This window comes from Festucalex cinctus, chromosome 16 (genome assembly GCF_051991245.1).
Source record: "Festucalex cinctus isolate MCC-2025b chromosome 16, RoL_Fcin_1.0, whole genome shotgun sequence".
NCBI lineage: Eukaryota > Metazoa > Chordata > Actinopteri > Syngnathiformes > Syngnathidae > Festucalex > Festucalex cinctus.
In genome coordinates this window covers 841,308-855,827 of record NC_135426.1, presented here as the reverse complement: position 1 = coordinate 855,827, position 14,520 = coordinate 841,308, and the positions used below count along the sequence as shown (strand labels likewise).

At 44.1% G+C, this 14,520-nt stretch overlaps 1 protein-coding gene and 1 long non-coding RNA gene across 5 annotated transcripts in view; one reads left to right on the top strand and one right to left on the bottom strand.

The window, feature by feature from the left end:
- Window positions 1-651: 651 nt before the first annotated feature.
- On the bottom strand, window positions 652-8,397 carry LOC144003087 (uncharacterized). The gene is made up of 3 exons (XR_013278885.1): window positions 7,953-8,397; window positions 7,472-7,852; window positions 652-5,366 (listed from the first exon to the last, which is right to left on the bottom strand). It is a non-coding gene; the product is annotated as an uncharacterized LOC144003087 (long non-coding RNA).
- The window catches only part of kmt2e (lysine (K)-specific methyltransferase 2E), a 73,130-nt gene continuing 59,599 nt past the window's right edge, over window positions 990-14,520 (top strand). For 2 of the 4 annotated variants that reach the window (XM_077498906.1, XM_077498903.1), the window contains exons 1-2: window positions 990-1,473; window positions 8,673-8,860. In XM_077498906.1, coding sequence (XP_077355032.1) covers window positions 8,787-8,860 — 74 coding nt within the window. In that variant the 5' untranslated portion in view covers window positions 990-1,473; window positions 8,673-8,786. Of the gene's footprint in view, window positions 1,474-2,921; window positions 3,234-8,672; window positions 8,861-14,520 lie in introns of those variants that run through there. The other 2 variants (XM_077498905.1, XM_077498904.1) reach the window with 2 other exon arrangements.

Below are 14,520 nucleotides of genomic sequence, written 5' to 3'. Positions count from 1 at the left end.
TGACACGTTAATTTACTGGCGAAGCATGCAAGAAATTGGGAACAATAAAGACCTCTGTGTCAAAAGTGTCCTTGAGTGTACAAACGCGACCTCAGGAATGTATAAATGCGAAAGGCCAACGATTTGAACACATAACAGATTGTTCTCATTGTTAATTGATGTGTCATTCTAGTTGATACTTTTTTTGTTTGTTTGTTTTTTCTCATAAAAGTATTTCAAAACACTTGTGTAAAGGATTACATAAGAGTTTAGCTATCTTGCTGCTTTGGGTTCGGGAATTTGGCCCTGCTGCTCTTCATCCAGGCATGCGACACATTTGTCAAGAAATACTAGTAACTACAAGGAGAGAAGAAAAACCTGGTAGGCCTCAGGGCTTTCTCTCCTAGCCTGAACTACCAAAAGCAGTCATCTGCATTTACAAACATTTACAACCTAAATTCTAATTTAGATTCATTTATTCCCATCAGTAAGTTGTCTCATAGTGGATCTCTTAGCTGCACTGCTTCTGATATATATATATATATATATATATATATATACATACATACATATATTCACACACACACACACACAATGTCATAAAATGTCCGTTTGGTTGGTCAACAAGCCAAGTGTGACTGGCAAAACACATCAGTTGATAATCAGCATCTCTGGTGAGTATGTAGTATTTTATTTTTCACGTTTTTGTCATGTTATAAAAAAATACAGATGACGTAATGGCAGGATTGCACGCTGCAACATTTTTTATTTTAATATTTTCTATAATTGCGAGAACATAAAAGACAAGCCACATATTAATTACACAGCTGATTATAAAAATAGTAGCACTCAATTGAAAAATGAGATTTCATCTTTGAAATAAAAGACAAACGGCCGCTCTCAGGAGAGGAAACAGAGGGTTGCGCGCGCATCGCGCACGGCGGGCCCTGTGAAATGGACCGTGTCACCCCGCAGCACGTGGAGGCGGGGCGTCGCTCTTACTGACGGAAGGTGGAGGGGCGGGGGCAAGGGAGGGCGGCCGCAAGAGGGGGAGAGCGGTGGGAGGCGGAGTCACCACAGTCCTGGCAGGGCCGCCATTTTTGCAAAGGGAAAAAGAGACTGCTTTTGAGGGGGATCTAATTTCTAAAAGTCGCTCTTTGCCCAGCGAATAGTTTGTTTTTAACGCTTCCCCCCTCAATTCTTCTGCCGACCTGGGCCTCCTTCCCTTGTGCAGCACCGGGGGCGGCGCGGATTTTTTTGTGGGCAGGAGAGGACTAGCGAAGACGAGGTTGAGAATCCAAACCTTTTCGGAGATTTGCTTTTTTTTTTAAATATTATTATTATTATTTTTTTATTTTTATTTTTGCGAGTGATCCGCAGTGTGTGGACACGAGTATTGTTTTGGTTGTGGAGGGAGGCTGTGTGGACAACGACGAGGGTCTTGCCCCACTGCCAAACTCGTTCCCTGGACCCCTCCAACGTGGATATAACACGGTTAGTACACAGCAGTTTGTTGTTAATGTCAGGTTAGCACAAATCCGACCTGGAAGGCTATTGTTGGCTTTACTTTATCTTGTACAACACGCTAATGCTTGCTAACGTTGTATCAGCTGTGTGTAGCACAACCGCACTTGTGTCTAGAAGTGCTCAGGAATTGACTAATCATTTAAGGAGAAATACCCAGGTGACGTAAGAATATACTAATGTGTTCAAGTTGGCAACAGCAAAAGAGCGCTTGCTTGCTTCCTACTGGCTAGCACAGGCTATTAGCCAAAATTAGCTTGACAGATGCGGAGTGGCAACGTTTGAGTGGCCGTACGTTAATTAAACGTCATAAAAAGTTGTATAGTGGTATTGTTTGAATATGCATATCGCAGTGTTGGCTGAATTGAAAACAAGTCGGCAGAGATCGAAATAACCCTGCTTGAACCTCACGACTCGGGGGTGGGGGTTGTAACGCTTTAAAATGTCAAGGCTTTGTTAAGACGATCAATAAAATAGAAGCTACGTTGAGATCGAACTCGGTGCAATGTGTGCCCCCCCCCATTGTAATGAAGGTGTTCCGTCTTCGGACATATGACAGCGGCCGTGGTTCGGCACCGTGTGTTGCGGGCCACACTGCGCACCGTTTCAACCCCAAACCTTTACACATAATTCACGTGGATGCTTACATCGACTTGTTTTTTATTCTTAGTCCCTAACTACGCGTTTTAAGCAAACCGACCAGAGCTTGTGTCCAGTCAACAAGATAAATGTGCCTTAGTTGCAAACTTAAATGTTGTCGACGTAACTCCCATCCCGCTCGCTCGCTCACAGCAGTTCATTTCCATCCGAACTCCGAAACAATAAGGTTCAACATTCATGTAAACAAACGTGTACAAATATTTATTCGCAGTCCCCATGTTGCATGTAAGCAGCTGCTGCTGAAATGCATGCCTTATTGCGCAGTGACCTCATACTCCTAGGAGCTTTTTAGACGAGGCAAAATGGATTTAATAATAGGAAGAAAAGCTCCCCCAAGAGAAGGGAATGTTGCTGTTTGTGTCGGAAATTGACTTGTGAATTAGCAAAGTGATATGCTGTCCATTCTAAATTGTGTATTGGGCTCGTGTGCTGCAAGCATGGGGGAGGGGACGCCCTATGTCATACCGTTTGTAATTAAATAAATATATGTTTAAAAAAGGTGCCGTATTTTTTTTAAGTAACCCATTAGTGAGTAATTGTATTGCAATTACACGCGAGTGTCGTCGACCAGCGCAGACGTGATCGCTTCTTACTGTTTATGTGCATACAAAACATTAGCCCACTTTTCCATTGAGCGGCTAGCTTAGCCCAGCTAGCATCCATGACGTATTCGCCGCTTGTTTTGACCTTCACTGACGACACAAAGTGGAATTACCGTCCGCTTATCAATGCGTCTAACTCTTCAATGTAAGCACGTCGCACGACTCGAGTGGGGCGCATTTGCCTCGACGCGATGCTCCCACCGCCGTTTTACTCCGTCCAAAGTGGCCCACATAATTGCTAGCCGATTAGCTGGCAAGCTTCGCTTTCGACGAACGCGCAGGCGAGGCGACACATCGGCACGCAGAAAGAAAAGAGTCGTCGGACGGGCTGCTACTTGGGCTCGCCAGTGCGGGGAGCGAGGCGGCCGAGCGCGAGGAATAGTGGTTCGCCGCGGCTGGCGTGCCTCCACGAGCTTCTCGACGACGAACAAGCGGCAGGAAAATGGCGTCCGCGGCCAGCCTGTTGTGGTAACATAATAGTAACGTTGTCGCCTCCACACCCCTACCGGCAGCCCTCACTGCAGCGCCGACACACTCACTGGGAAGCAACTGCACACGCATATACATTTCATTGGGATAAAAGTGACACAAAAGCAGACTTTTTTTTTTTTTCATTTGTATTATTTGAAAACGAAATACCCTTAAAATCGTCACCCAAGAAGGAAAGACTGCGTGACGCATGCTGCTGTCATGTTGGATGAGACACGACCTCCTGCCTTCTCCAACTATAATACACAATCCTTGTCAAATCAACACGCACAAGCATATTTTGGCCAAATTGAGTTATTTTTGTTATTGTTCAGACTTTTGGCATCATTTGTCATCTTGTTACCTTTTGGTGGAGACCACAGGAGCTTTGGAGATGACTGTGGCCCGGCCCACCTTGCGTCCATCAGGGGATACATGCATCATTATTCCTTCCTGGAGGTTTATAACTAATTGGTCAAAGATAAACAGAGGCATGTTTGTGTGTGTGTTCTTGTACATAATACATAGTGAGGACCAAAATACGTCTTTATCCAACAGAATGAGGACATTTTTGTGAAGTGAGGACATTTTGGCCGGTCCTCACTTTGCAAGACCTCTTTTTGAAGGTCAAGACTTGGTTTTAGAGTTTAGGTTTGAATTGGGTTATGGTTGGGGTTAGGGTAAGGGTTAGGTTTAGGCAATCATTTTTGATGGTTGCGGTTAGGGTAAGGCTCTAGGAAATGCATTATGTCAATGGATGTCCTCACAAAGATATATGTACAAGAGTGTGTGTGTGCGCGCTTGGGGTGCATTTTTCCTGTTCACCTTGACGCGCTCACGTGATCTCCCAGCTGGGCGGAGGAGGCTCGGCTCAGGTGACCTGTTTTTTTGTGCCACTGGCTGCCCTGTAACAGATCCCGCTTTTTGACAGGAGGGCCGACCTCCGCCAAGGCCTGACAACCTCCTTGGGGGCATGAGTGCTTCTGGGTCGCACACATTTTTCAAGAGGCGTCACAATGCACAATTTGTCATAAAAGACCTGCAGAGACCCGTCAAAGCCTTTTGGTTGTTTTATTGATACACACCGGTAGGGATGGGAACCTCTGAAAAGTAAAATACGATATGCGATGCAAGGCTCACAATCTGACGATGCTGCGATTATCCTTATATTGGTCAGTTAATAAATCCACGATACAACTAATTATGAAATAATATAAATCAATAATAATGAAAATAATAATATAAAAATATATAATAAAATAAATATAAATAAAAAATAAATAAATAAATAATAATAATAATAATGATAAAAACTTCTTCGCCTGAAGACTTCCGTACATTTCCCCGCCACTCTTATGAGGTGCTCCCTCTAGTGGCCCACCAATAATTGCTCAAGAAGTAATGAACAATGGAGCCGTTAGAGTGGCTGTATATTAACTACAAATATCACGATACTTGCATAGATAATCAGTAATCTATCGGGAGACAAAGTATCACGATTTATCACGATATCAATATATCATCTCACACCTAGACACCGGTGCGAACCATTGGCCAAACCAAATCCTTTTCTCGTTTCTCTAAGGAGGTGGTCCTGTTGATGTTTATGGAGAGTGCCAATAGACACTATAGTTGACAGCACAAGACTTTGACACGCTTGTAAAGGCAGTCCTGGAGAGGTTCTTTCGTTTTCTTAATAGGCTTCTACGGAAGTGCCCCTTCACCCCTTGGCCAGTTGCTAGGTAGTGAGCACAAACACAGCCACCCGTCTGTCATTGTCCTCCGAAATGCTTTTGAAGAGTCTTGCTGGGCTTTTCTATTTATGCGCACAGCAGTTTACTACACTAGTATGCATGCATACACCCGCCTCAGTGAATGTATTGATGTATGGCACACACTTGAAGGCTTTTTTTCTTTCTTTCTTTCTTTCTTTCTTTCTTTCTTTCTTTCTTTCTTTCTTTCTTTCTTTCTTTCTTTCTTTCTTTCTTTCTTTCTTTCTTTCTTTCTACAAAGAGCAGGCCGGATGTGTGTCATTGTCACCGTGGAAACATTCCATCCGGGTCATACTTGGTGTGCTAGCTAGCTGAGTCACTGCAGCCGCCTACCAGGACCTTGTCAAGGCACATCTGTTTGCTGTTTGGCATAGAGAAGAGGGGGTGTTAGAATTAGAGATCGACCGATAATCGGTCGGGCCGATAATCGGGGCCGATATTTGACATATTGGTACATATCGGTATCAGTCTGTTTTATTAATCTGACGGCCGATATGAGCGATCCATTTAAAACTCCGTCTTTTCGCTCCGAATGCAGCCCAGAGCGTCTCTGTCTGTTATGGAGTCCAACTCCAGCAATGTAACGCCCATAGCAGCATTTGATTGGTTAGCCGTGCAAGAGCCAGAACCAATCAGTAGTGTATGCCTGTATCACAGTAGCCGGTCACACACGCACCCACGTACACAACGCGACAGACACATGCTTCGAAGGTAAGTTAAAAGAGAAGAGACTCCGCCGATCGTTTCACCATGATAAGCTAAACACATTGAATTATGTTGTGTATTAAATGCACTATATGAATGGAGCTGCATTGCCTTGCATTGAATCCCCGCTAGCTAACAGTGGTGTGTTCAGCTTAGCATGTAGGCTAACACCCAGTAGCTAATTCGCTACTTGAACTACTCGGGGAGGGAATCACACACATTTTCACTTAATTAAGTAAATAATGTTTGTTAGAAAGGTTCCAAATATTAACAGTTGTCATTATTATATTGTCTAGTTCCATGTTAAGAGTAGAGTAACGTCATTATATTTACCTCTCGTGACGCACACATTGCATTCTGGGTCACGTCCATTACTTGTTGCATAGCGGTTATTATGCAGTGAGATGCCACAATGACACTAAATAGCGTTTAGTTACTTTATATTGTGTTTATTTGTCGCACTGGTTTGCCATTGTGTGCCTTAAGCTTCGACGTCGATTTGATTGACAGCTCGTTGTGCACCTCGTTAAAGTCCGCTCCGTAACAAATTAAGTGTCTCAAACACCGTTTAACTACACGAACGTCTTCTCTTCCGTATGTTAGGCATTAGTAGAGAAGTGCACTAAAGTATAGTGTGCTTATTTGCTCGTTTTGTCTCTCTTTTCACGTCATGTCTGCCGTCATTTGGGACATTATCCTCTCAATGGATGCCACTAATATGCAACATCTACGGCCGTACACGGCTGCAATTAATGTTCAGTGATGTAATTTCGTTACGTGCCTCATACTTTGAATAATGAGCTCATGTTTGGTGTGTTGTATAACTTTCTCGTGTGTTAGTAACTATTCATGTGGACAGCTAAGATAGTGCTTGTTAATGTGAATTAGCAATGTTGCAGCCCAGTTATTACTTAGACAAGTACATCTGTGCCATTAAGTGATACAGTACAGTACAGTAGTGAGAGAATAGTGTGCCCATATACACACACGTGTCTATAAGTGTAAAACACATTAAACAGCAGAAACTGGCAGCGGTCCACCGCAACAATGTCTGTTTAACCAAGTTATTCTTACTATTATTATAACCAAGTTATTTTACTCGACCTTTTTCTGCGTTGATTGGGGCATCCTAAGTGGCACATGATGAAGTGTCTTTTGACAGTTCTCTTGTGGAGAGGAGTAGCATGATATTGCTGTTCTCGATTTAAGATCCTCAGCTTATCAAAACTGTCTATATGGTAACAATAATCATAATAAGGTCTACAAGAACTATATGGTGTTCAGGGATGAATAGTTTTTCTCATGGAATTTTTTTTATTTATTTTTGCTGTAGTAATAAGTAATGCCACAGCTGATGCACATTTTGAATGACAGGGTTCCTCCTATTACTTCAAAATATAAAAATATAACATTTATAGAATAAAACTACAAGTATCCCAAATGCTATAAAAGGTAATGTCACATTGGCCCCCACATTTAACTCCCCCCGCCACCACCGTCTTATTGCAGATAGAAGGATGTAAAATGAAAAGTGTAGTGTGAGAATCCATTGTAAAGAACGGTTAGGCTTTGCATTATTCAAAAATTTGGTGCCAACATTTTAACTTTTACTGCAAATGAATATCGGCTTCAAATATCGGTTATCTGCCTCCTTGACTACCGATAATCGGAATCGGTATCGGCCCTGAAAAAAGCATATCGGTCGATCTCTAGTTAGAATTTGTCATTTTTCCCCTATCAAAAAAAAACAAAAAAACAAACCTGAACTTCAGAGTGCTGGCTGCAGAAACCACAATGAAAACAACACAGAATCTGGGTTTTCCCTCGCGCAAGCTTAAAAAGGTCGTCTTCTTCCCGGCACAATGAGGCCAGTGTGTCCCGCACTCTTGAGACTGTGTGTGAGCTCACCGTCGCCACCCAGAGTCCACGTGGGGTCGCAGCTGTGTAGCGTCACTGTCAAAACGGAGCCGTCGCTCAGTGCTTTCGCTCTGCTTCTATCTCGGGTTTGTTTAGGAAGTGCACAGAGGAGGGAAAGAAATCCGGCTGGGTGGGGTGACCGGCCAAAGGAAAGAGTGGTGTTCCCCTCTCTCCCTCCCTCCCTTGTTTTCTTGGACGCTTGACTCCAAGGGTGACGGACAGTTCCTGTAAAGGAAGTGGGAGGAGCCCACACAGGCAGTCAAGGCTCAGATTTAGTCAGGAATGCGGCTGTTCTGTACTTGTTTTCCCCCCCTCTCGCTCTCACCCTGCTTTTGTCCGCCGTGACTGTGTTGAGCCGTCATGTGCGTTCCTTCCCGAGACAGGAAAAGAGCCTGTGGATGAAGTGGGAGTCGAGTCCTAAACACACTGCCACTGTTTGATACCGCAAAGGAAAGGGCTAGTCCGACGTCTGATTGTTGCTGTTGGCAAACTTCCCCGTATGGGGGAGGCGTATGTCGAGAGGTAGAAGACGCGACTGATCCCTGCCTCACGGTCATCTTCCTGCGATTAGTCAGGCCTGGACCATCATGACAGCTGACTAGCCCCACTTGTGCATCTCCATCACTCAATATTCCCAATGTAGCGTACGTCACATGGGCCGGAGCCTTTGTTTGTTCGCAGAGTGAGGTGTGACCTCCAGCCGATTTGGTCCCGTCACCTGTCCCCTCCCGCTAATCCTGCTTATCAACAGGAGCTGTGTATCCGCCGGGCCAGCCACACTGACACACTTGCTCCCCCCCCGTCACAACACATACACCCCAGCCTCAGCAGACAAACAAGAGGGCACAAAAAAAAAAAAAAAAAAAAGTATTTTCCTTGGCTGCCAGCTACTATGTGTGCGTGTGTGTGTACTGTGTTCTCTTGCTCCCCTTTGTGGGAGCTTGCTCACAGTGCAGCTTGAGCTTCACCTCACCTGACTGTTGTTGTATGTTGCCATGTTTGATGTCCAATGCAAATCCTGATGTCCTCCATCTCCTCTGCCCAGGCCTTGTGGATGCACTTAGATGTCTGCAATGACTGCCGTGGCTGGCATGCCTCCGAGTTTTGGACTGCCATTCTCTGGACTCAGCAGGACAAGAACTGATCAGCAGAGAACGTCATGAGCATTGTCGTCCCCGCGGTGGTGGACACAGCAGCAGACGCCTCGTACCTGGACATGGCGGCGGGCTCCGAGTAAGTATCCGCCGGATGCCGGACTGCCCTCGCTTTTGACTTCCAGAATGAATACCGGATAACAAAAGTCAAACATATTGAGAAAGTTTGAATCATGAATAGGGCTGGATACAGCACCATACGATACAATATGCCATACAAGGCTCAAGATAACGATTATCTCATGATAGCACAATTATAGATATATTGGTCAGGTCATAAATCTACAATAAAACTACTCAAGACATAAACGGATGCTTTTTCAATGAGAAAATAGTTTCTTTTTGTACCATCACTGAAACACAATATTCAAACTGGTGTCTTCTTCACAGTGAGTACTTTAGTGTTTTTTGTTGTTGTTTGTTTTGTTTTTTTAACAAATACAAAAATGTCTTCTTAAGAGACCACTTTCTGCCAACAAGTGTCTTTCTTAAACACTATTGTCATGCAACATTTCAGTCATTTAAATAATCAATTGTTTCATTTCATAAATTGTGACACCATTCTTTTGTGCAACATTGCAAAAGTAAATAATAACATTACTGAAATATGAAATCAATATTAATATTCCTCAGAAATTGTGTCCTTCAAAAAGTCGAAACATAAAATATATTTAAAAATGTTAAAATTCAAGATATAATCCACATTTTTCATAGAAACGTATGCAAAAGTGAGTCCGTTGCTGGGCAGATAAATAGCTGCTTTTCCACCAACAAGTTAGAGTTCTGGGTCAAGGGAGTTCTGAGTTCAGCAGGGAATTTATAATTGTGTTTCCACGGCGTCTTTGAGTTCTTGGTAATTGATTCAAATGAGTTTGATGAGCCCAGCTGGTGTAACCCCCCCCCACCCACCTCAAATTTGACCAAACAATTAGCCTTGGTCATTGCAGCCCACACCCTTGAAGTTCTTGCCTGGCTCAGAAAGACCCTGCTGCTGAGATAGTACTTGGATGGCCCCTGGGGAATTTAAAGGGATACTTTACTTATTTCGCCATTTTTGGCAGTCAAACATGAATATTTTGCCTATAATAAATTTGACATCATTATTTTTCATGTACAATTAGTACCTTTAAAAAACATTTTGCAACTTGCTGTCGACTGAAAATGACATCACAAGGGCTCGGGTAACCAATCACAGCTCAGCTTGTGGATGTCACATGACCAAACCTAGAAAACAGGAGAGCTGTGATTGGTTACTTGAGCCCTTGTGATGTCATTTTCAGTTGACAGCACGTTGCAAAATGTGTTTTTAAAGGTATTAATTTTACGTGAAAATTAATGAAAGTATCAAATTAATTATAGACAAAATATTAACTTTTTATTGACATAATGGGCAAAATAAGTGAAGTATCCCTTTAATTTCCTCTGAAATTGTTGTTTGTGGAAAAACGCACAAAGTGAATTTTACCAAGGTAAACTGAAAAGTTCTCCAAAAGTTTCTGTGGTGGAAAAATGCCTGTCTTCCACAAGTCAAAGTACGCTGATGGGTCTTCTTCGCCTGAAGACTTAGGTCCATTAACTCCGCCACTCTTATGAGGTGCTCCCCCTAGTGGCCCGCCAAGTATTTGCTCAATAAGTCATGAACAATGGAGCCGTTATAGTGGCTATATACTAACTACAAATATCTCGATACTTGCATAGGCGTTTTGATAATCGATCGGGAGACAAAGTGTCACGATTTATTGCAATACGATATATCATCACATTCCTACTGATGAAAGGATCCACGATTCAAGCTGGCAGCAGTCCACACTTGATCCATTCGACTTTCAACAATTTCCCTTCTCATTAAATATCCTTCATAGTAATGCTTCCATCACCTCCTTCAAAGCGATTCTAGGAGAGGAACTTTCAGTAATGGGCAGTTGCACCCCCGCCATTGATTGTTGTTGCACTTAACCGCGGCCGTTAACTACATCCGCCCGTGTCAAAATGGCAGCGGGCATCATTTTGTGTGCGCCGTCATGGCAACCAGCGTCACATCTCCCTGCCGTCTCTAGCTCACTCTGGTTTGCTCGTCAAGGACACTGGCGTAGCTTGAAATGAAGCAAGATGCTCTCGCATGGGTAACGCGTCATCAGCTCACGAGGAGGGAAGTAAGACAGACGGTGTCTGTTGCTTTAAGCCAGGTGGAGCCCCGCCTCCTTTTTGCTTTCATCAGAGCTGTTGCGGTGACAGCTTATGTTGCCATGGTATCTTCCCATCGGGCCCCTCTGCACTGCGCAAGGCCTGTTTCCATGGCAACGGTCAGAGTGACAGGGGGGCCCTCACAACAAAGCTCCTCCTCCTCCTCATCCAATGGTGTTTTTTTGGGGGGGGGGGTTCATGCATACATACATTCTTGACTCTCCTGCTCGCTCTTTTGTCCGTGCACCAGCGTTGATCTGACTGGGAATAAAAATGGCTGCGCTGTGGGAAAAGATGGCAGGGAGGGAGTTGCGTCGTGTTCTTTCCACATCCCCTCAAGTATGCAGCAGGGCGGCCAGCTGTTGGCTAATGCAACGCGTGCGTGTGCGCGTCATACTGGCGGCATACGTAGCGTTGCCATGGAAGCCAGCAAAGGCTGATCGCTCGTCTCCATTTGTCCGATTTTCTTCTATCCCTCCCTTGTTTTTGCATGCATGTCATCATTTGCAGCTGGTCCTCAAGCAATACAACGTTGACTCACATCACAAGCGCACTCGTTTCCATACCTGCGCCCCATCGGCCCCCCAGTCCTCCCTCTTTGCCTCGACTTAACGTGAATGATACAAACCCTCTTGCTAGCTTCATCATATTCAAATAGCTTCCTTTCCTCCACACTACACAACTTGGCTCACTTGTTTGCACGCTCAAAGTGTGTTGACTACAGTCAAGTGCAGTTTGTTGTTGCAGACCCACCAGCGATAGGTGAAAAACCACAATATCGAGACTGTAAAGAGCATTTTTAAATATGCGTTAAACACCTTTCAACTTATCAAAACACACACACTTTTTAAATGTTATTGTAACAACTATGGCCTATGGCACAGGCCACCCTCTAATTTATTTCAAAGTAAACTCTCTGCAGTTGCATAAACATTCCACAGCTCAGGAAGGATCTAATCTTGGTTTGGTCTGCAGGTGGTCACTCAACCACAAACAAAGCTCTTTTGAAGCCGCTGACCAGGTGACATAGGAATTTATGCGTCTGCCGAAAGAGTTTATTCAAGCCCGACTTCCCGGGGTCCGAGAAAACACCTTCAATGACTTAGAATATACAGACAACTGATCACAGGAATGTTTATGACCTTTCTTATCAACCAAAAGGGACTCTCTGGTGTCGTCCCTCCAGGGGGCACTCCTGGAACGTCTAGATGGAGCAACAGCACCATCAAGTGGTGAAACGTGGGACTATCCTTAGTGACAGTTCTTAAAAGTAACCACATTTTACATGTTTATACCATAATTCTTGACAAATAACTGATCTAAGAATGATTCATGTTCTGTCTTTGTGTGTATGAACGTCCAATTTCATTTGTACTCCATAAGGAATGAAAGGTAATCAATATCTTTCAGTTCAGCCAGATTAGGCAAGTAGGAACGACCTCACAAATTAGTTTATGATGCATTAATTGCGATTGGTTGTTGTTGTGCGAATGTGTTGTGTGGGAACATTGATTTGCCAGACTGACCAAATTTAATGCCAAATTATTAATCCCTTTAATAATTTGCTTTTTAAAGTCTGCTCGAGCGAGTAGAAGGGTTTGCCACTGCCTACCGAAGCTCCGCCTATAGGCTTTAAAACAGCGAGGGGATCCTCTCCTCTCTCTCTAACTGTCTTCTGCTCCATGCTTCCCCTATTCTAACTGACCATCCTCAGGCCTGCTGCCTGCAAGTGGTCCAGCTTGCCCACTGACTCTTTGTCCCAAGAAACTTGTCAAGCACGTGGCCCCCTTTTGTTCCTGGCAGCAACGAGTTGCCACGAGAGCAGGCACTCGCTGCACGCCACGCCAAAGCAGGTGCAACGACGACGCTGACCCCAAAGAGACTCTTTTACTCCCTTTTCCCTTTTCCCCCCTTTTTCTTCACCATCGGTGATTGCCCGCCATCAACGAGCTCCGCGGCCCCGTGGTACACTTGCATCGTACCGCCGGACTCAAGGTTGTGCACCCAAGCCGAACCGCATCTCACCTGCTATTCCGTGGCGCCCCGCCGCGGTGCAAGCTCACCTCCAACGGCTGGCCTCCCTCGGACGCAGGCACACCTCGAGCTCCAACACCTGGAGTCCAAGTCTGTCCGGGGTAACCAACCGCCGGAGAAACATCTCGCCGACCAATCAAGGGATGAGCCGCGCAACTACGTCAGCCCCCGAGCGGCTCCCTTGCTCACCTGTGGAATAACCCCTTTTTGATTTTTCTTGCCTTTTTGAACTAACATTGACTATTTTTCCCCCTTTTCCAAAGACCTCCCGTTTCTGCTCGTTCGTCGCAGCATCCAACTCGTAAGTGCACGTTTGGTCCCCCAATTCGGCATATCACTGTGTGCAACTTACATTTGAAACATATCACAGATCTGGCAAGTTAAATTTCTCTTTTCCTGTTTCCTTATTCGTTCGCATTCTTTCCCTATTTTCATTAGCTTTATTTTATTTCTTTTCTTCTGATGGTAGGATAGTTTGATAGGCAGTGTTTTGATTCTGTAGTGTAGTAATCGTGAATAAATGCATGTTTTATTAATTCTATTCCGCCTAAGTCATCTGTGTTTCCGAGTGGATTATTATTCTTTTGTTAGTACAACGAACCACTGAATATCGAGTGGCGACTTTAGATTATAAATGACTGATGAAGAAAGGATTTTGGTCGTTGGTTTCTCCTGTAAACCAAAGTAAAGCCAACGTGGTGCCCCTTGAAGTTATCGAGGTAAATACAATTTACCTCTGTAACGTCCAGATTATTAATTCGTCCAAAAGACGACCCAATTATCGCTACATTAGGTGGAGCTACAATGATGAATGCATGAATCCGAAGCTCAGCGGCAACGTGCTCCAAACTCTCCAAGTCCGCATGCTCGGCTAGGAACGATCACGCACAAAGTCTTTACGGCAGATTGATTGACAGGATTGAGAAACACTCATTACGATGATCCACCCGCAAGACACAGCCACAAAAAAAAAAAATCCTTCAATTCACCTTTCATGTTCATCGAGAGCAAATATCAACAAACGTCTGCAAGCTTAATGCTAAGGTATGATTGGAAGAAATCAACATTCCTGTAACAGACACAGATCACCTTACTGCTTGCTAACAACTTGCAGATGATGACGTAGCTTTTGTACATCTCGTAAATATTTATGAACACATATTGGCAAATTCACACACTCACATGACTGAAAAGACCTAAAAAAAAAATTGCCGCCCCAATAAATGAGTAGATGTAATGTAAAGATTTTTTTTTTTTTAAAGAAGGTATGCACATGTCAGAGTTTTGGCCTCTTAGCTTTAGTTGCCCTTTAATTATGCCTGGCACATTGCGGCTCAACATTTGAGCACGCTGATGGTGCACACACTTACAATTGGTCTTTGCCTGTATAGTATGTAAGAACAATTGCAACTAGAGCTGCGAGCAGCTATAAAGGGCCCTCGCAGCCCGGGCCACGTTGGGGTACTTGCACGTTGGGGTACTGGCACATTGGAAGCAGAATTTCTTTGAAAACGGCATGAT